The sequence below is a fragment of the Macrobrachium nipponense genome, chromosome 27 (genome assembly GCF_015104395.2).
Source record: "Macrobrachium nipponense isolate FS-2020 chromosome 27, ASM1510439v2, whole genome shotgun sequence".
Taxonomy (NCBI): Eukaryota; Metazoa; Arthropoda; class Malacostraca; order Decapoda; family Palaemonidae; genus Macrobrachium; species Macrobrachium nipponense.
In genome coordinates this window covers 14,157,419-14,180,309 of record NC_087216.1, presented here as the reverse complement: position 1 = coordinate 14,180,309, position 22,891 = coordinate 14,157,419, and the positions used below count along the sequence as shown (strand labels likewise).

Below are 22,891 nucleotides of genomic sequence, written 5' to 3'. Positions count from 1 at the left end.
TGATAAATTCCTCAAGAGAGCTAATTTAGGAAAGTTTTTGTTGTCACTTTAATGTTTACCTCTAAACAAAACTGACGTGGGGGGTGGTTTTCACTTTTTACTATCAGAAATAGCCAATATTATCGAAAATCCTCATAGAACAGGGATAGGGTCACCGGCTACCCGGCCAAGTCAGGGCACAAGGCTTTAATTAAGGTTAGGTCAATTGAATGTGAAGCTATAGTGTATTAGTTTTATCCGCAGCAGCCTCCCCACCTCCCTCCCGCCAACGTCTGCAATGGCTCTCATAACAAATAGGACAGTAGCACGCCAATACCTTTATTGTTGAAAATGCATTCTCAATAACAGCAAAAACTAATAAAAAAACAAGAGAAGTATATGAAAGTACTGCAGATATTGAGGAAGATGATATAGACAACTACGATTACATTAAAGATTCATGAAGTCGTTAGTCAGTTGCTTATCTTAAGACTTGAAACATGGTTTGTAAGTCTATAGTCTGTGTCTACTCCGATGTTTATTTTTAACATAAGACCTTAACATCGAACTACACATTAAAGTCTACCATCTATGGTCAGTTTTGGTTTTCTCTCGCAAAAAAAATAAAGTAAGATTTTGTTTTCTATAGCAGCCGTTCGATGGTATACTGTAGTATTTTTCAATCACATAGCGGAGGAATACGCACACAGACAGAATAACTTTGGAAGGTTATGTTCATATACATGGTCAGATATTTTCGATGCATACGTGAAAAATAGAGCTATTTATTAATTAAATTAGAAACCAATTAAGCTCTGTATTTGTATTGCTAATGCGACATAAATGTTGTCAGGCAATATTTACAATAGGCTAGTAGTAGCTATCCATTTTTATTACTAACATTTACAACTGACGATTCGTAGGTAATTTTATTCTGTCATCACAGTAAGTGGCGATAAAATATAAATGAGAAATCTATTCCGGTACAGAATCGAAAACCTTGTTTATCATTTTGGAGAAGGACTCGAGTCAATAGATATGTAAAATTAAATTAATCTTGGAATTTTAGCTGGAAAACGTTAATAAGTCAATTTTTTAAATTAAGGGAATACGCCATAATATAAATAAATACAGACACGTCCAAATTATAACCAGCAGTTAACGAAAATATTTCAAAAGCAAATTTAGTTAAATTATAATAGGTAGTTTACGAGAATACCTGAATTATTTGTCTTTCACTGGAAGTTTACTATAAACTGGCTAAAGACTTCGACAAAAAAAAAGCTTCATCCTATTCTATAAACACGAGTTCGTTCCAATTTATATAATAAAAATATTAAAACCTTTCTTGGTTTACAGCTTCCCACCCCCTTCCCCTTCCCAACCACAGCCTTCCCCCCCCCCCCCCCCCACCCCTAACAAACCTCACGACCCACCCTCCCATTTTCAGTTGCCGAAATGCTTCTTCCACCATAAGAATAACATTTTCTTTCCGGCCATCCATCTCCGTAATCCAAACCTCTCAATTCCTATTACATTTTCCTCCAAAAAAAAATTCGTAGCTGTCACCCATCTTCTCAACTAGGAGAGACTCACAAGGTCTCTCTCTCTCTCTCTCTCTCTCTCTCTCTCTCTCTCTCTCTCTCTCTATATATATATATAATATATATATATATATATTATATATATAATATATAACATATATATAAAACATTCAAGTACAATGAGAGAAATTAAGGTGCTGGTTTTAGGAAGCAATAATGATGAAAGTAAAAGTAAGAAATATATGAAACAAATATGACAGTATTTTTTAAGTAGAGCGAAACGCCTTGAATTATAATCATTCCCTCAACCACAAACAATCATTTTATAATGAAAAAAAATTAAAAGTACAGTTAGTTATATATATATATATATATAGTAATATACTATATATATATATATATATATAAATATGTGTGTGTGTGTGTGTGTGAACTGTGGTACAATAGTATGCTTATCAAATACCTCAATAAAACAAAAGATAAGTCAATCCCATTGTATCTGATAAGAACATTAATGATAACCTACTTTTATTGTATACAGCACACCAATACTAAGCAATACACGCACAAACGCGCGCGCGTACACACACACACACACATAAATATATATATATATATATATATATATATATATATATATATATATATATATGTGTGTGTGTGTGTGTGTGTGTGTGTGTGTGTGTGTGTGTGTGCGGGTGTGTGTGTGTCTCAGCCAACCTTTGTTACAATAATTGAAAGTATAATGATGAAACTGGCAAGGAAATGAAAATACAATCAAGTTTCATTACAAGATCAATGTACTGTTGTAATGATCACAAAGAATATTTGTTATTTTACCTCCACAAAGCTCAAGAATTCGTGCAGGCACAGGGATTGCCTTATGAAAACAAAACCAAGTTGTTTATTCATATGGAAAAAACCAAAAGCATCAAGAGAATCGCATGAGTGTCATTCCCCTTAACGTATGAGTCATAGAGACCTAATGTGGAAAATAAATTATAAGGATATAGGCCATTAATATATGCCCAGATGTTTCAGCTTTGTAAAGGACACAGTATAGAGAAGAAAAAGAAGAAGAAGAGAGAAATATGTTATCAATATATGTTTACAAGATGGGATGCTTTAATACATAAGGAGAACACAGTTTAGAGAAGAAGAAGAGAGAAATATGTTATTAATATATGAACACCAGATAGCTTTAATATGTAAGGAGAACACAATTTAGAGAAGAAGAAGAAGAAGAAGAAGAAGAAGAAGAAGAAGAAGACGAATCGACCAGACAGGCAGCCAGCACGGTAAAGTTTACCTAGTGTTCCAGGCTGGCCACAAAAATGAGTCGTGCACCTGCTAACCTTAATGAATTAGTACCTGGACGCTATAGACCACACCCTACATAAGCCGAAAACATTAATTATTGACAGCCCTCTTTCCCCTTAAGCTATTCTCTTATTTGTTTATGTGTGAGTCATGCAATTTGTCATATTCCTATTTTGTTTTTCTTTTTTCTTTTTCTTTTTTGAGAAACTAGTCCACAGTTCTGTAACTACAAATTAACTTGGAATGGAATGGAATATAGAATTTGGGCCAAAGGCAAAGTATTGGGACTTATGAGGTCATTCAGCGCTGAAACGGATATTTAGAGCAGAAAGGTTTGAAAGGTTTAACTGGTGGAAAACCTCAAAGCAGTTGCACTGTGAAACAGTTGTTAGGAGAGGGTGGATAGCAAGATGATGGATGAGAGAGAATATGAATAGAGTTACGTTAAAAGGAATGAAAGGGGGTTGCAGCTAGTGGCAGAAGGGACGGTGCAAAGAAACTTAAGTTTGTTTTTGTTTGTTTGTGTGGTGTTTTTACGTTGCATGGAACCAGTGGTTATTCAGCAACGGGACCAACGGCTTTACGTGACTTCCAAACCACGTCGAAGAGTGAACTTCTATCACCAGAAATACAAATCTCTAACACCTCAATTAAATGCCCGAGAATCGAACTCGCAGCCAACAAGGTGGCAGGCCAAGACCATACTGATCACGCCACTGAGGCACTCCAAAGAACCTTAAGTAATGCCAACAGTGCACCGCGTAAGGTGAAATGACGGGACTGTCCCCCAACAGTGAACAAATATATTTAGAAATAAAACTACATAGGGAATGCTCGAGATACAGATTAAACAGTGGAATCGCACAGATTCTCGAAACTTGTCTATACAGCTTTATTTAAAAAAATATATTGATACCGTGACATAACTGCGGATGTTCCTCCATTTTAAGATTCATGCTACCATGAGTATTATTTGAACACTGCCAATAATAATAATAATAATAATAATAATAATAATAATAATAATAATAATAATAATAATAAATAATAATAATAATACTAGCAGAGGTTAATATCAGGAGAGGAATCTTCCAGGGCGACTCACTGTCCCCACTGCTCTTCGTAGTAGCCATGATTCCCATGACAAAAGTACTACAGAAGATGGATGCCGGGTACCAACTCAAGAAAAGAGGCAACAGAATCAACCATCTGATGTTCATGGACGACATCAAGCTGTATGGTAAGAGCATCAAGGAAATAGATACCCTAATCCAGACTGTAAGGATTGTATCTGGGGACATCAGGATGGAGTTTGGAATAGAAAAATGCGCCTTAGTCAACATACAAAAAGGCAAAGTAACGAGAACTGAAGGGATAAAGCTACCAGATGGGAGCAACATCAAACACATAGATGAGACAGGATACAAATACCTGGGAATAATGGAAGGAGGGGATATAAAACACAAAGAGATGAAGGACACGATCAGGAAAGAATATATGCAGAGACTCAAGGCGATACTCAAGTCAAAACTCAACGCCGGAAATATGATAAAAGCCATAAACACATGGGCAGTGCCAATAATCAGATACAGCGCAGGAATAGTCGAATGGACGAAGGCAGAACTCAGCAGCATAGATCAGAAAACCAGGAAACATATGACAATACACAAAGCACTACACCCAAGAGCAAATACGGACAGTCTATACATAACACGAAAGGAAGGAGGGAGAGGACTACTAAGTATAGAGGACTGCGTCAACATCGAAAACAGAGCACTTAGGCAATATCTGAAAATCAGTGAAGACGAGTGCGGCTAAAGAGCTGCAATGGGAAGAAGAAGCTAATAAAAGTAGACGAAGACCCAGAAAGATACAGAGACAGGAGAATGACAGACAGAACAGAGGACTGGCACAACAAACCAATGCACGGACAATACATGAGACAGACTAAAGAACTAGCCAGCGATGACACATGGCAATGGCTACAGAGGGGAGAGCTCAAGAAGGAAACTGAAGGAATGATAACAGCGGCACAAGATCAGGCCCTAACAGCCAGATATGTTCAAAGAACGATAGACGGAAATAACATCTCTCCCATATGTAGGAAGTGCAATACGAAAAATGAAACCATAAACCACATAGCAAGCGAATGCCCAGCACTTGCACAGAACCAGTACAAAGAGAGGCATGATTCAGTGGCAAAAGCCCTTCACTGGAGCCTGTGCAAGAAACATCAGCTACCTTGCAGTAATAAGTGGTACGAGCACCAACCTGAGGGAGTGATAGAAAACGATCAGGCAAAGATCCTCTGGGACTATGGTATCAGAACGGATAGGGTGATACGTGCAAACAGACCAGACGTGACGTTGATTGACAAAGTCAAGAAGAAAGTATCACTCATTGATGTCGCAATACCATGGGACACCAGAGTTGAAGAGAAAGAGAGGGAAAAAATGGATAAGTATCAAGATCTGAAAATAGAAATAAGAAGGATATGGGATATGCCAGTGGAAATCGTACCCATAAAAATAGGAGCACTAGGCACGATCCCAAGATCCCTGAAAAGGAATCTAGAAAAACTAGAGGCTGAAGTAGCTCCAGGACTCATGCAGAAGAGTGATCTTAGAAACGGCACACATAGTAAGAAAAGTGATGGACTCCTAAGGAGGCAGGATGCAACCCGGAACCCCACACTATAAATACCACCCAGTCGAATTGGAGGACTGTGATAGAGCAAAAAAAAAAAAATAAATAAAAATAAATAAATAAATAATAATAATAATAATCTGTCACTTTCTGTCAAGGGAAATGACCTCGTTTATAAAAACAACTTTACGCAAATTATACGATCATTAAGTCCAATATGCACAAAACTGTCTCCAAAATCAATTTTAGGACACACAATCTATCAGCGCATCTTCATTTGACTATTTTCCCATCAATTTGACAAAACCATTAAACTTCATTGTGATTACACTTCTTCCCTTAATTACCGTTATTGCATTTATTCTGTAACACTTTTTCTCTCTTCGGCCTCCATTACTATAGTAGATTCCGTATGCAAGAACACAATGGCTATAACATCAGTTTTTTTCCAGGAAGTTTTACATCTTGCTATTAACTAATCAAATACCAGTCGCAGTAAGTCTTCACTTCTAGATGTGGGTCAAGAGTGAACCATATGCTAACGAATCTATTGCTGCTGCTCTCTCTCTCTCTCTCTCTCTCTATCTCTCGTCTCTCTCACTCTCTCTCTCTCTCTATATATATATATATATATATATATATATATATATATATATATATTATATATATATATATAACCGTCACACTTGGAGACGCGTGTCATTACTAAGCCTGAAATCAAATAAAGACTATTATATATATATATATATATATATAGTATATATATATATATATAGAGAGAGAGAGAGAGAGAGAGAGAGAGAGAGAGAGAGAGAGAGAGAGAGAGAGAGAGAGAGAGAGCTATCTCAAATAGAATTTAAACCTTACTGACCGTTTAGTAAATGGAGGACTTGACAAATTACCTAAAGCCACATCGCAGTTAAGAAGACAATGATTCTGGAGAATTTATAAAGATTTTCTATATTTCATGATACTGTAAAATGGCAGTTAACCACTTAACCTTCATAAATTACTGTTTACTTGTTTATCTTTGGCTTCTATTTTATTATACTGATATTTACTCCAGCTTGCATTCATTTTAAACCATGCTAAATCAATTTAAATTTCGTATTATTTACTCCATCTCGCATTCATTTTAAGTCATACCAAATAAATTTAAACTACTTGTAACTTTTCTCTGACGTAAATCAAATTTCGGCGACGGATACGGAGTAACAATGCAATAAACTGCGCCGGGAAAAAAAGTAAAACGCGACGTCACGAGAGACCGCAGTGACGTAGCATCCTACGCTGCAGCTCACTCACATTCTTGAGTCTTGACCTTCTATTCTCAACGCAAGTTTCGAACGAAAGTTGCCCATGAAATCGTTTGGTTGCAGACTTGTGTTGCAAACATTGCTCAACTGAACTCATGACATTTAATTCAGACGAGGAGGTCAACTCCCCTATACCATAATGGCACTATAGCACATTATTTTCATGTACGCATTTTTGTTTTGGGTGCGTTCTTATATTGGCTGGTTGACAATGCAAGGCTGGCTGGCATCTGGGTCTTTTGTGTGACGAAAACAAAGGATGTTTCCTCTCGTCTCATGGTTAAAAATGATACCTTAATTTGTAAACGTATAAGAATAAGAAAATACCATTAAATGAAATGTTAATATGCAAAGGTATAATAATATCACAATTTTTAATCACTCTCTACGTAAGGATCAGCCCGTATATGTCTCGCTATTACCTTCACATATGTTTCTATGTAAACTTGAACGACAGTATTCTAATAACGATAAAAAAACTAATGATTTCAAAAACTAAACTTTAAGTTCCATCTGTTTTCAATGCACCAAACATAAGTCCAACAACATTTTCTGGTTGTAAATGTAAAATAAATTTGTCTGAACTGGTTCCCATTACTTGAAAAAAAATTAATACCGGCAGCTGAATAGTTTGGGGTTCCCCTCTTTCATTTTCCTAGAGAAGAAAAAAATACATTCTGTATTTTATTCGTTCTATTTCTAGTTTCGATCTTGCATATCTTATTGACTGAAAGTGTATTGTGGGACTTATGTGACACGGACACCTAATTCATCCCTGTTTAGTCAACAACAACAACAACAATAATAATAATAATAACTATTATTGTTATTATTATTATTATTATTAACAGAAACCCAAAACATCCGTTCTGTAACCTCCAAAATCAATTAACCCGGTGTTATCCGAACCAGCTTGCTCGGACTTCCTGTGGCGATATAATCTTTAGCCCACCTCAAGGTAAAGTATCCTTTACGCATCTTAATTTGTGAGGACGATTAGGACGTTTGTCCTTGTTTCACTTGTTTGTTAATGCTTGCTTGTGTTGGCAAGGGTTGCTGCTCTTTCGGGCAGCTCGTGGATAAAATTGGGTACCATTAGAAGTAGCTTTACGATAGCTGTTTCTTATTTCTAACATCTACTTATTTAGTTATCAAACACATAACAGCAATCATGAGGATATGGTGTATGACTTTTTATACAAAGAAATAAATTCCCTTGATTTCAGTTCTTGTTGAGGGTATAATGGTTATGAAAAGAACTACAACAGCAGATATATAAAGCAAATTAACTGGAGGAATACAAAAGTTCTCATAGCAAACATCATTATTTACCATTACATCGCAAGAGGAGTTTAAGCACTGTTTTAGCTAGCACTTTAACTGTCTTCTCTTCAGAGGCAGTTCTGGCGTGGTCACGCTCTAGAAAAAAAAACGGCACAAATTTGTCTAAGCTATTTCTTCCGGAAGGGGGGCTTAAAGATAAAAATAAAATGTATAGAGAAGTATATACAAGCAGTCTTGCGCTTCAGAGGGAAAATGCAACCATGGCCCTTTCAAACTAAAGTGATGTTAATTCCGGTATGAAATTCCTTCATCTGACACAGCTTTGTACAGAAGGCCCTCCAATGTTCGCAAATCACCGGTCAGTAGCGGAGGCTCGGAGATACGCAACGTATAGAACGACTTGAATGCTGACGCAATGGAGATTAAGAACATTGTTTCAGTGCCAACCCTGTCCAAAAATAGCGCTAACCAACTTCAAGGTAGTAGTTGCATTTTCTTTGGAAGTATATTTCAAACGTTCTCATTTGCTGCAGAGAAAAGAATTGTGGATGACATTTCATTACGCACGTCTCTAATTTTCAAATAAATATGACTGGGACTGTGTAGAAATGATGGAGAATCGAAGCTATGGAGGGATTTTTTATCAACTCGCTTACGTGACCGGATATCTATCAGAACATTACAAGCAAGACACTCAATCAGTCACGTATGCAGTATCTAAAAGGTATATTTTTCCCTAAATACAGTTTGATTTTAACCTAAAAGTCTAAGTAATCCCGCAATGATGTCCCAACATATTATATTAAATATTAAAAAGAAAGAACAACCTCGTCACCATAACATGACAGCTAAAGATATTACATAGAGAAACATCATATAGAATTTATCAGTCCTTGAGTTTCCCAGTGTCCGAATCCCTTCACTTGCATGGCATTATCTTATGGCGATCTTGTTTCCCACAATAATATTATAAACTGCTGTAATATTATGGGTATAGCCTTTAAAAAATATTAATGACAAATTCAAGTCGAAATTCGTATCGTTTCAGACGATTTTCACTAATATTTTTCTACCCGAGTGAAAGGAATCGAAGTTATTTTGGTTTTAGTATCATACCGAAGTTGCCATATTTGATATAAATTACATTTATCTTATCAGAGGTCGGAGTGCGTAAACCACATTTCACTATCATTATGTCGTCCCATCGAGTTCTCGAAATCGTTTAGACAAGAGAGATATGATATTAATGGCAGGCTTTTTGGCGGATATACTACACAGAAACAGCTGTTGAGTAATACACTACAAAATCAAAGATGGAGGATCAGTGTCTGTCAGGACTCGGGAAGCGATCCTGGTTGTTAGTGTAACTTGTGTCTGGTCCCGACGACGTTCCACCATGTCCGTTCTCAAAACCGAAAAGTTCAAGATCCTCATTTTTGCCCTGACATTACTGTCATTCGAAAATTCACACGGGTTACACGTAAGTGGCGACTGGGACACGGAAACCGAATTCTTCCGATTCCTGGCCAAGTTCGGCGTACAGAAAACAAACCCTCTCTTGAGGAAGGAGACTCGGGGCTTTATTTTCGGGAATATCACGAATTCGGTGAATAACATCACGAACACTGCCCATGGCACCCTGGCGTTATTGCCACGGCAGTTTTTCGTCGATTATTACAGGAACAGGACCAAGGCCGAAACTGACCCTGACCTCGCGTGCAAGCTGATGTTCCAGGCAAGTGACCTTGGGTCAAACTTTACCATAGCCTGTCCATAATTAGTAGCTTATGTAGGTCATATCCCTTCACAGTACAGATTAGGTTCGATTAAGTATTAGGTTAATGTATGCACTTTTAGTAAAATTGTACTTTAGCCTGAACCAGTAGCTAGGTATATTTTGGACATGAAAATATTTTCCTAGTTTTTAAAGTGTGCTTAGAACGTTTCTGATGTTCGTTTCGTTGACCTAATCAACCACACTTAACCTCAAGTACCAGGTCCTTATCCTGGTGCATAAATAGGTAGTATTGTTTGAAAACATCCCTTTAATCGACCTCAATCTGGATTAGAACTATCAGTGGAATAAAGACCCTCTTATTTCACTCGTTTTGTGTTTTTCCTCACCCAAAAACCCTACTTTCTCACTTTGGTCCTGTGAGTTGTAGGTTATAGGCTAAGGGTGGGATCCACTAGGCATCTCTATAAAAGTAGATACTAGGTAGTAGTCATTTGCAGAAACGTTTAAAGCACACTTTGGTAGATCTAGGGTACTTATCCGCGGCGGCCTAGACTATGGCAGTTGCGGTTTTTCTATGCGTTTTTACCTACTAAACAAGAATTTTAAGTAATAGCTATTTATTTGGACGACTGTAGTTAACCCCCCAGGGACCAGTACTAAACACGGCGAAATACATTGGACGCCCCAGTCCTTAGTGGATGTTGTATCCGCGGTTACGTTCCTTGCCATCTGTGTGGACTGTTTCTGTAGAAATACCCACACATTAATAGAGAGGAAAATTTTATTTCAAGTCCAAAGTACGATAAGTATGTAAAATAAGTAGGTCCCTAGGGGGAACAACCGACTGGACTAGCGGATCCAGTTTTCACCACGTGTGGATCCACCCTCCGAAAAAGTACTTTAACACACCCTGACACCGGAGATGGGCACCAGTCACGAGTCATCGGTGGTGAGAGCAACAGCTTGAGACCTCTGCTATCTTTTCGAAGTAAGCATTTTCTCCAAAGTTAGAAATTAAGGCCATATTTTAAGATTAAACAGAGGTTAATGAAAGTCTGGCCCTATGCAGTGTGCACACACCTCTGCCTCCGTGACGCTTTCAAAATTTTTACTTACAACTCCAAATATATTTAGAAGATTGACGCCATCCCGATGTTTGCAGAGTCGCTTGTGTCAACAAACTTCCCAGTTCCTGTGCTAAATCTGCACACCACTTGTACCCATAGATGCTGTTGCACTTTCTTCACAACAATCGTAAACAATGACACCAACCACGGTTTATCCAAGGAAACTATGATTTTTTGGCAGAAGAAGAAGAAGAAGAAGCATGCATTAGATAATCATTTAAATAAATAGTTAAACAGCAGTTCAAGGTCATGAATTACATAAATTTTTTACATATTCATGATTATTAATTTGAAAATATATTGTTGTTGAAAAAGTAAATAGATTTCTGAGTCAAATATCAACAGTTTTGCTGTGAATAGTACCTACGGCGTTGTTCGCGCTCTTCTATTGTTTATCAGTGTTGCCAATTGGTATGTGTTTACCCTCCAAACTGGGTATAAGACTTGCACAAAACCGGGGAAATACTCGTAAGTGAAATTAGCATATCTATTTGTAGTATATATACATATTAGAGCAATTTTATCATTATTGCGTTACTATGACAACTAGAATTCATGGAAACAGTTTGTAAATGCATCGGCGTATGTGTGAAGCTCCACTAAATTGGCAACGATGATTTTGCCGTCATCTGCTCGTATTTACTTTATAAATATCTGTAATTTTTTGGGGTTAATTTGGTTGCAAAGAAAGGGATAATAGACATGAATTAAAATAAACATTTTGAAGTAAAGTAAAGTTAAACTAAATAATGAGTAAAGTAAACAATTAAGGGAATAAAGCTTTGCACCTCATAAACCGTGTAGTCATGTGCTGCCAGCAACTGTGTTTTGGAGTGAGCGCTTAGGAACCAGGAACAGCAACGTAGTTAAAATGCAATTTGGGGTAAGTTAAGATCAAAATGTTTATAATTACAATTAATAAGCACTGTGGAGTTTCAGTTGTGATGGCAGTAAGGATAAAACCATCGATTACAAGGTAAAAATGAATTTCAGTTCAAACCATGACCCCGGGAATAAGAAGTTTCATACTTTCACTAATATAGGCAACAAATTGTTTTATTGTGCTGATTACAACTGCAATCTTGATTAAGATCATTAAATGTTACATATATACCCAAACATTGTTCAAATGAGTGCTGGGAAAGATGTTGGATTCTTTGCGGTTACGAACGGCACCTCAGGCGGTTGATGCCATATTGGATTTCAAAACTACCTAGAAAACATATTTTACGAAGACCTCACATGCTTATTTTAGTTCATATGGCGCTTTCATATATCACATTATGTTGACGAAACATCAATCTTTTGAATGGTATGCTTAAAGATGTAATTGTATTCTTGTTTCACCAATTAAATATCGAGTGAATAAGGCTGATACATGCGATGACGATGTATCCACTGCGGGGCTCCCCCAATAGCTTACTGTGTTTTTGTACCAAATCCTGAATTGGCTTGTGTGTAGTCCTTAAAGTTCTTGCCAAGATCAACTCAAATAACAGTGTGAATGATGATGACTCCATAAGTTTTCCTTAGTATAGAATTTGGAGGTTAGTTTACTTAAAGCAAGATGTTCCAGTCACTACTAGGCTATAACAGCATTGATGATATGAATTAATTTTTAAAAATAGGCAACAATGATACTAATAACTAATACTATACAGAAAACCACATACTTTTACATAGAAACCATGCATATCATTAAAAATCCATAAACACTTGTAACTTTAAAACCGAAATTTTACATGAACAAAGCATATTGCCTAGACAAAAATATACAGTATATATTTGTAGTATATTTGCTAACTCTCTCCCTTTCTTGTTTCTCCTTAACTTTATGAGTGAACTTGGAAAACAAGGAGGAAATTCTATAATTTTTATAACTAGGCAGACATTTACCCTCAAATGCCTTCCATCAAAAACATCATACAACCTTGACTGGAAAAAAGAAGCAAATGCTTATCCAGTTCTCCAAGACATATTACTCTCTGAGCCTTTCTTCCTGTCCCACAAAGGCAACCAAATCACACATGTTAGGATATACAAGTGCTTACAGGAGCTACACTTCCCCAGGTCACTTATGTGACCAGGCAGTTCACATTTCTATGTGGGAGATCAACACAAGTCATGATCTCTGGACAGAACTTCCCACCTAAGAAGTGATTCCCCAATATAAAAGATAAAAGTTGTGTCACTGAGGGGATAAATGGCAAAATTTTAGATAATTTGCATAAACCTGAAGTCTTATCATAATCCTCCTGCTAACAATACCCGATTTTGTCTCTAATTCCAAAAGATAAATTGGCACTGCAATACAGAGTATGTGGGTAAATCCCCTATCCCAACAATTGTCTGCTGCTATTTAAGCACCTGGTTAGGCTACAAAGCATAGTAGTGATAACTGAGAAACATCCTAATTCAAAAGTAAAGCACCCAATTAACTAAAGACCCTTTCTCCAGACCTCCCTCCGCCCCAATTTTCCAAAAATATATATACAAGCTGCACTTAAGGGACACATCCTAACCTATCTGAAGTAGTACCATCTTACTTGACAGGGAGACCTAGGAAAAATTAAATAATTTTTTGTGAATTTGCATCAGTTGAAAGCCAAATTTTTTGTGTAGGACATATATTACTTTTTTGCAAATGGTCTAACAAAAAGAAAGCTGGAAAGCAAAATAAGATTCTGAAAACTGTCAGAACGTTTTGTGGAAATTTCATTTATTTTTTTCTTTTGCTATAAAATCAGTGAGAGAAAAGCAGAAAGATCTTAGGAATGGTAGGTATTTGGAAATTTTTTTATGCAATTGATATTGAATGAGCTGTTCAGCAAGTGCTGGAAACACCCATAAAAGGCTCATCAAAACATTGACCCCAACTAGGGATTAAGCTGAGAAGAAATGTTAAAATTATAGGCCCTATCTGGTGATCCAAATTTGTATGATGGACGGTGTAGTAGCCTACTAACAATTCCTTTCCTCAGGTACCAAAGTCACATAGCCTAGGTCTATGTAAATGTAGGCTTAAGGAAGTGATTTTGATAAAGAAAGAGATTTGGTGTAAGTGGTTGCAATACTGTTACAGATTTTAAAATCTAGTCAATAATGGTTTTATTTGTAAACCAAACTGTATGCAATGACCATACCAAGTTCATGATTTTGCACTGGAGTCCTTTTCATATTCAACATATTAGGGTGACTGTAATAAGCTCACATTATACTGCATATTGATCAGTTAGTCTATGACATATCAGAAATCTTTGTCTTATTCATGTGCTTGATACTTCAACTCCTGCCCACATCAAACCTGATAGCTAGGCTATTTGCATGCATCATGGAATGGACCATTATTGCATGTTAACATTGTGTTGTCTATATATTGACTTCTGATCAGTGGTATCCAACCGGACACATCCATGTTCTCATGTTTGTCCGGAGCTTATACTAGATTGGTGTGGTTACTGTAGTTAGTTTTTATGCAGCAATAGTCTGAAAATAAAGGGAAAATGGTGTGGTTACTGAAGTGACTTTTTATGCAGCAGTTCAGAAAATAAAGGGAAAACCTTGAACCAGGCTTATTTATTAATACAAATATGGTGTAGCAAATGGGCTACCATATGAAAGAAGTAAGTTATTTAGGGAATTCAAAGGTATACATAGTGTAAAATGAGTCCGGCAATTGCAAACAGTGCCTTGAGCATTTTAATATGTATTGTGAACTTAGAAACTTGACTTTTATTATGTGAAAGTAGCCCAGTTTCAATGTAAAATGCACCATAGGGAAAACATATACAAGGGTAGAAATGTCAGCTTAGTGCTAAACTAATTTGAAAAGAATATGGATGTATTATGGCCATTATTGTGTATAATAATATCTACTTTTGAATTTTTAAGAATAGAATAAGAAATGAAATCTAGTTTACATTTAGTTGTACAGTACACTGTAGTTCTGTACTGTTATTATACAATATGTGTATTCTGTCTAAAGCATGTATTTTGAATGTTTAATACACAAATGTACTGCACTTAAAATACTGAATAAACAAGTAAAATATTGACTCAAACTGCTTAGATACTAAACTATAATTATATTCTCAATAAATCTATTTCATCATAGAGATTAACAATAGAACATTCATGGGCCAATGTGGTGTTTTGTTTCTTGCCACATTTTGTCAAAATGCTTCTTGGATTCAAGGAAGCCACAGGTCATAGCATCAAGAGATTTGGTTTGGTTAATTATAGATGCAGAAGTGGTACAGCCAAATGGCCAGAGCCAAATGAAGTCTTCTGATGAACTGACTTTATGCACGACTGGACTGTTTTGCATTGGGGAGAATATAAATAACTAGTGTACCATATATTTTGATCTGGAGGTGGTCAGCGCAACTCAAGTTCTTATTGATAAGACTGAAGTGTATAAACAAGTACAGTTTATTAAAATACAAGGAATGAAGTCCAAGATACATGACAATTGTCTTGTAAAAAATTAACCCATCGTAAATTAAGAAGAAAATGTCAAGAAAGTATAAAATGAATATACATACTCTTAAATTCTATAAATGTATATAAGTGATAAATGTCCTCTAGAAATAGCAGTGATAAATGTCCTCTAGAAATAGCAGTAAAAAATGTTGCTATAAAGTTTCAATTACATATACATACTGTGAACAGCTAGCAAAATAACATTTATCCACTTAAGTATACTATGCTACACAAATTACAAGAATTAGGTTGTATTGTATATATCAACAGTACTTTTCATACTGGTAACAAAGTTTTTCTATTTCAGATTTATTAATAAGATAAGATAAAAAGATAATCATACAGTTTTTTTTGTACATTTAGATATTGAATGAATATGGAAATTAAGGAAATAGAATTTGTTGAAAGCCATAGGCATAAACTAAGGTATACTGTGAGTCGTGAATACATTGCCTCATGAAAAAAGGGGTGGAAAGGTAATGAGACAACACAGTCAGGAGCATCTCTTTGTGATTGCACGTAGTGTTTGCATGCAAGTGTAGCAAGGTAATTTCCATAAACATGAGGGGCAGAAATAAGACAGAGACAGGTTTCAGTTAGCGAGTTGGTTGTTTGGCAGTATCAGTATATGCTGCTCAATACCAGATGTAAGATAGGGGTTAAAAGGCAACTATTGCGCTCATATTCTCATGGATTTTGGTCCTGTGAACACATTCCTTAGCAGGTATTTAGGTCTGGAAGAGTTTTGGTAATTGCAGCATTTCTCATTGGGTCAGCATTTCAGATGTGATTAACAGTAATTGTTATTGTCTTAATGCCATTTTCACTGTTACTATTGGCTCTCAGTTTCTATATATATTTTTTTTCCTTTTACCAACATTTTAAGACTTTCAGGGATAAACCTGTTGGTCTTTTTCCCTAGTCTGTTTTTACTTTTTCCTTTAAATCTCTTTTGAGAGCAAATATTTTCAGGTACTATACATGTCCTTGAACATACATTGCTATAAAACTTTCTATAAATTATTCATATATACTAAAACAGGGCAGAAAAAAACATAAATATATAAGTCAGTAGAATCCTGCAATAACAGATTTATCTAGATACCAGTAACTGGCAGATCTGCTACAGGCAGTGCAGGAATGAGGCCAGTTGTGTGAGTGAGGGAGGGAGAGAACAGGGCCTCCCTATTGCTGCATTTTTGTGATATCTCTTTTGTCTCAAGCACTGTTCGTAATTGGTGTTTGTCTTTGACTCCTTTGTGAATACGATATGACAACTACCAAAACTATCTTATTGTTGTATCCTTTTACAATACTGAACAGGCATTGATATGCAAGGTTTGTAAATGATACAAAAGTTTAGGGAAGGATGTTGGAGTAGTTCTAAAACAGCAGGTGTAATAAACCACCCTGTTACACAGCATATTTATTAGGTTTGCTACTGTTCACCACTGATAACCATGATTTCTTTTTAACTTTCTAAGGAAACACCAAACTTGTTTATAATTTATGCCTATCAGAACCTTTAACACAAACTTCTAACTTTCTATTTTCAAATATATATATGTTAGGAAGAATTTGCCAGCATTTTTTTTTTTTATCTGATAGGACAGATACTTCAATCTCAAGTGTAAATATTACACTGATGAGCAAGCTTGTTTTAACTATATTTTGTTTACAGGAAGTTGAGAAAGAGGCCTTTGACGCCAGGTGTCACAAGTCTGGTGTTCAAGATTTTTTCCGTCTAGTGCCATGTCCTAAAGGCAGCCTTTGTCCTGATGAGGATAATGAAGCCAATGTCATTACTTACAATCAGCTGACATATGCTATACAGGATGTCAAACCAAGGTAAGTTTGTATATGCATAAGCCTCTATAAATTGGAATAGTTAAATGTCTTACTGTGTAGATTGTGTAATGTTATCATGGGTTGATGTAAAGTTTAATGTTTCAGTCATTTCTGAGTATTTTTCTTGCTTATCAATATCTTTACTATAACAAAAACTATTTCAACACAAGCAGCCCTTTCTTGTGTGTCGGTGATTGTTGTTGTGCAGTTTACAGGTAGCTAACAAATATTTTGTTCATGAAACTTACCTGTCAGATATATATATAGCTGTATTCTCTGAAGTCCGACAGAATTTCTAAAACTTACGACACACGTAGTGGGAGTTAGGGTGGTTAGTACCCATTCCCGCCGCTGGGAGGCGGGTATCAGGAACCATTCCCATTTTCTATCAGATTTCTTCTGTCGCCGGTGTCGTAAACATCTGTTTACACACCTCCGCCTCAGGATTTTGGAAAACTTTTCATTGCTTGAGTATCCTCTTGACTTTTTGGTTTTTTGATTGGATCGATAGCTTGGCATACGTGACTTGGACTGTTTTTGAATTTGGCTTAGATTTTTTCCTTAAATATGTCTGGATGTAGTTCGGCTAGCGCCAGGGTGTGTTCGAAAGTAGAATGCAAGGTTAGGCTTCCTAAAGCCTTGGTTGATCCTCACACATTGTGTAAAGGGTGTAGGGGGCAAGAGTGTAAATATGATTTGCGCTGTAATGAGTGTGAAAGCTTGGATGATTTACAATGGAAGACGTATGAATCCTACGTAAATAAGTTAGAACGTGATAGGATTAGGAGGTCTTCCTCCAGGAGTAAGTCGGGTAGCAGACAGGGTATTAATGTATCCCCTTCTAACCCTCCTTTAGATTTTGTGTCTCCTAACCCCGTAGTGTTGCCTTCGGGCCCTCAAGTGGTGTCTGCGGAGGGTAATGCCCTTTCGCTTATCCTGGATTCATTGAAGACGCTTGAATCTAAAGTGCTTGCCCTTGAAAACAGGCAAAATAAGTGCAGTGATAGTGCCCCTAGTGAAGTGGAGGGGGCGTCAGATCGGCCCTATAGCGCCTCTAGGCTGGGACCTCTGCCGGACTCCCAGGACTCAGGGAGAGGGCATGTCGAAGGCCGAAGGAGGGTTACGGGGAACCCCCACCGATCTGGCGTCCCTTCAGCAGTTCCTGTGGACGCTTCCCAGGCTGCTAAGGAGCGTGCTCGAGCACGTATCCTGAAGGATTGTTTCTCGTCTTCCGACGTGTCCTCCCCCGCGCAAGGGTGGGAATCTCGTTCGGATTCACGACCTTTGAAGAGGACTCTTCAAGAGCTTGACGCTTCACGTCATGCTTTGTCTGAGTGGCATTCTTCTCCGGAAAGCGTAGCTTTTATTTCCCGCCCCAGAAGAAGTCTAGGACGTCATCCGACGATGACGCCCGCGAGCGCCCCAGTCGCTCTAGAGCCAAAGCTGTTCCTGGGAGAAGGAAGAAAGCGGTCCCCTCGCCCCTCTCCTTCTCACAAGCGCAGCTCGTCTCCGCGTAAGGAGACATCTCAGACGGAGATCATCATTGCGATGCAACGGCAACTGGACGCTTTACTAAAGCAGAAGGAGACGGTACCTCGTCGAAGGAAAGACGATAGACTGCCTATCAAGAGAACTAGGCAGTCTTCTCCAACGGCTCCTCTTTCGTCCCCGTCTTCTGTTTTTCGCCCTCTAGACCTTTGTTTTGCTCCCCAGGGTTCGTCTAGAGGTGACGTTAGACGCCAGGTTAGAGAGAGTTTCTCTGCATGCTCCTCTCTCTTCCCGTAGAGAGGACGCTCGGCGTTCCGACTTCGACGCTCCTGCTGACGACGATTTTGTAGCGGTCGGACGGACTTCTTTGCGTTCGGCCCCTCTTCGACATGACAGTGTTGACGCTCAACGATACGCTAGTCGGGCTGTTGATCAAGTTTCTTCGCGGGACGTTCGTAAGGACGCTTCGCGGGACGTTAGAAGAGTCTCTTTGATGGACGCTCCGTTGGACGCTTCGCTGGACGCTCGGTCGGACGCTGATTTGGACGCTCGAGAGAACGCTACGTTGGACGCTCAGATGGACGCTCGTAGACGTTCTAGTAAGAGCTCTGTGGACGCGAATGTGGAAGTTCGCTGTCACTCGGATGTTGTTCCCGAGGCTTTGTCACGTTCGCCTCTAAAGGTGATTCCTGATCCTGTGACTGTTTAAGGATCCGTTACCCTCGTCTTCTCTTCATCGTTCGGATAGGAGACTTGGAGCTAAAGGACTTCTGCCTCTTCCTTCGGATTTGCACTCGGGTAGGGAAGAAGGAGAACTTAGCGGTTCTTCTGAGGATGTTGATGAAGAACAACCTGCTACGTCTGCGTCTTCAGATTATCAAGTTTTGGCACGACTACTTCGTGATTCGTTTGGCGATACTTTCCAGCCTGCTGCTCCTCCTTCTCAGTTTTCGTCGTCGAAGACAAGCAAGTCTCCAGGTTTCGTGAAGATGAAGACGTCATTATCTACTAGAAAGAGCTTTCCGGAAGGTTAACGCCTGGATGGAGTCTAGGAAAGCAAAAGGAAGGACTACTTTCGCCCTGCCTCCGTCTAGACTTAGCGGTAAGGCAGGGATGTGGTATGAGGACAGGCGAGGAATTAGGATTGAAGGTTCCTACGTCTGCTCAAGGTGATTTCGCCAGCGTGGTTGATGCCTCAAGGAGGGCCCTTTTAGCCTCAGCTAAAGTATCATGGACTACTTCCGAACTGGACCATTCTTTTGAAGGTGGGACTGTTTAGGTCCTTAGAGGTATTCAACTTCTTAGACTGGTGTCTTGGAGCCTTAGACAACCATTCTCGTAAGCCAGACTCGATCAGCTTGGGGGAGCTGTCCAGTGTATGTCATGCATGGACAGGCCGTCAGGGATGGCTCAGAGGAGTTAGCATCTCATTTTTCAGCAGGGGTTCTTAAGAAAAGGTCTCTTTATTGCAACTTTGCGGCTAAGTCTGTCTCTCCCGCACAGAGGACAGAACTTTTGTATGCTCCCTTCTCGAGTCATCTCTTCCCCCAAGCTATGGTAAAGGATCTGGCAGTTAGTCTGCAAGAGAATGCCACACAAGACCTGTTGGCTCAGTCTTCGAGACGTCCGGCTGGCCCTTCAACGTCGTCAGGAGCCAACCGTTTAGAAAGCAGAAGCCCTTTCGTGGAGGGACTTCCGCTAGATCGTCTCCTCGAGGAAGAAGCTTCCTAGAGGTAGAGCCCCTTCCAAGTCTAGGGGTAAGAAGTGAGAGATCGTGCCTTCAGTCACCGGTAGGAGCCAGGCTGCAGTTGTTTGCAGAAGCCTGGAGAGTAAGAGAGGCAGACACCTGGTCTCTCGACATCATAGAGAAGGGTTACAAGATCCCTTTCATAAAGCCGCCCCCGTTGACTTCCACTCCCAGGGACTTGTCCCCATCGTATCCTCTAACAAAGCGAAAGATACTTTTCGACCTGCTCGAGCAGATGCTCGAGAAACGAGCAGTGGAACAGGTTTTAGACCTGGCAACGCCAGGATTTTACAACAGATTGTTTCTTGTACCGAAACAATCGGGAGGGTGGCGGCCCGTCTTGGATGTAAGTCGTCTAAACCTCTTTATAGAGAAGCAGAGGTTCAAGATGGAGACACCTCAGTCAGTTCTGGGGGCCTTAAGACCCGGGGATTGGATGGTATCACTCGACCTCCAGGACGCCTACTTTCACGTCCCGATACATCCCCAATCGATGAAGTACCTTCGGTTCGTACTGAAAGGGAAGGTCTTTCAATTCAGGGCTCTTTGTTTCGGACTGAGTACGGCCCCTTTGATCTTCACCATCTTAATGAAGAACGTGGCGAGGTGGCTCCATCTTTCCAACATCAGAATCTCGCTCTATCTGGACGACTGGCTCATACGAGCCTCCTCGCAGACCCGGTGCCTGAAGGACTTGCAAACGACTCTGTCTTTAGCTGCGTCCCTGGGACTTCTGGTGAACTTCGAAAAAGTCACAATCTGACCCCAACACAGTCCATCGTGTATCTGGGGATTCAGATGGATTCAGCTGGCTTTTCCGGGGCTTTTCCCGTCCCAGGAACGTCAGCAACAAGGCATAGAAAAAGTGTCGGCCTTTCTAGGGAAGGATTCATGCTCGGTGAGGGAATGGATGAGTCTGCTGGGGACCATTTCCTCGCTGGAGAAGTTTGTTTCCCTGGGGAGGCTACACCTCCGACCTCTTCAGTTCTTTCTGTCGGACAGCTGGACAGAAAAGGACAACTTCGACATGAAGTTAAGCATCTCGGAAGAGGTGAAGAACCATCTAAGATGGTGGCTCGATCCGTGGAAGCTGTCAGAGGGCATATCCCTCAAGCTTCAGAACCCCGACCATAGTGTTGTTCTCCGACGCGTCATCCACGGGGTGGGGAGCAACTCTAGGGGGGAGGAAGTGTCAGGTACCTGGAGAGGGGAACAGGTAACCTGGCATATCAACTTCAAAGAGCTGGCAGCGGTTCAATTAGCGCTCCAGTTCTTCCAGAACAAAGTCTCCCGTCGTGTAGTTCAAGTCAACTCGGACAACACCACAGCCCTGGCATACTTGAAGAAACAAGGAGGAACACACTCTCGCTCCCTGTTTACTCTAGCGAAAGAGATCCTACTTTGGGCAAAGGAGAGAGAAGTCACAATATTGACAAGATTCATTGCCGGAGTCGAGAACGTCCGGGCAGATCTCCTCAGTCGACAAGGACAGTTATTGCCGACAGAGTGGACTCTCAATCAAGAAGTATGCCAGGAACTGTGGGGTCTTTGGGGATGCCCCTTAGTGGACATCTTTGCAACGTCAAGGACGGCGAGACTTCCTCTGTATTGCTCCCCGGTTCTCGATCCGGGAGCAGTAGCAGTAGACGCCCTTCTATGGGATTGGACGGGCCTGGATCTCTACGCTTTTCCCCCTTCAAGATCCTGGGGGAGGTGATGAGAAAATTCGCAGCATCGGAGGGGACGAGGTTGACTTTAATCGCCCCCTTTTGGCCCGCAGCTATCTGGTTCACAGAGGTGATGTTCTACCTAGTGGATTATCCGAGATCTCTTCCGTTAAGGAGAGATCTACTCAAACAGCCCCACTTCGAGAGGTACCACAAAAACCTCTCCGCTCTGAGTCTGACTGCGTTCAGACTATCCAAAAGTTGGCCAGAGCGAGAGGTTTTTCGAAATCAGTGGCTAAAGCTATCGCCACCGCGAGGAGACCATCATCAATCGCGGTTTACCAATCGAAGTGGGCAGCCTTTAGAAGTTGGTGTAAGAGAAAAGGAGTTTCCTCTACCACTACCTCTGTGAGCCAGATAGCCGACTTCTTGCTTTATCTTAAACAAGATCTGAAGTTGGCAGTGTCAACTATTAAAGGCTACAGAAGCGTCCTATCTGTAGTTTTTCGCCATAGAGGTCTTGACCTCGCTAATAACAAGGATCTCCATGATCTATTGAGATCTTTCGAGACGACCAAGGCACCACTACCGAAGCTACCTTCGTGGAACCTGGAATGTGGTCCTAAAATATTTAATGTCAAATCGCTTTGAACCTCTTTCCTCTTCGTCTCTACGAGATTGACGAAAGAAAACTGTATTCCTAAC

The 22,891-nt window shown here is 39.5% G+C and overlaps 1 protein-coding gene across 3 annotated transcripts in view; it reads left to right on the top strand.

Moving 5' to 3' along the window:
• The first annotated feature begins 9,256 nt into the window (after nt 1–9,256).
• Nucleotides 9,257–22,891, top strand: part of LOC135200842 (transmembrane protein 145-like) — a 36,437-nt gene continuing 22,802 nt past the window's right edge. For 2 of the 3 annotated variants that reach the window (XM_064229537.1, XM_064229536.1), the window contains exons 1-2: nt 9,258–9,824; nt 17,118–17,284. In XM_064229537.1, coding sequence (XP_064085607.1) covers nt 9,486–9,824; nt 17,118–17,284 — 506 coding nt within the window. In that variant the 5' untranslated portion in view covers nt 9,258–9,485. Of the gene's footprint in view, nt 9,829–17,117; nt 17,285–22,891 lie in introns of all 3 variants that reach the window. The other variant, XM_064229538.1, reaches the window with a different exon arrangement.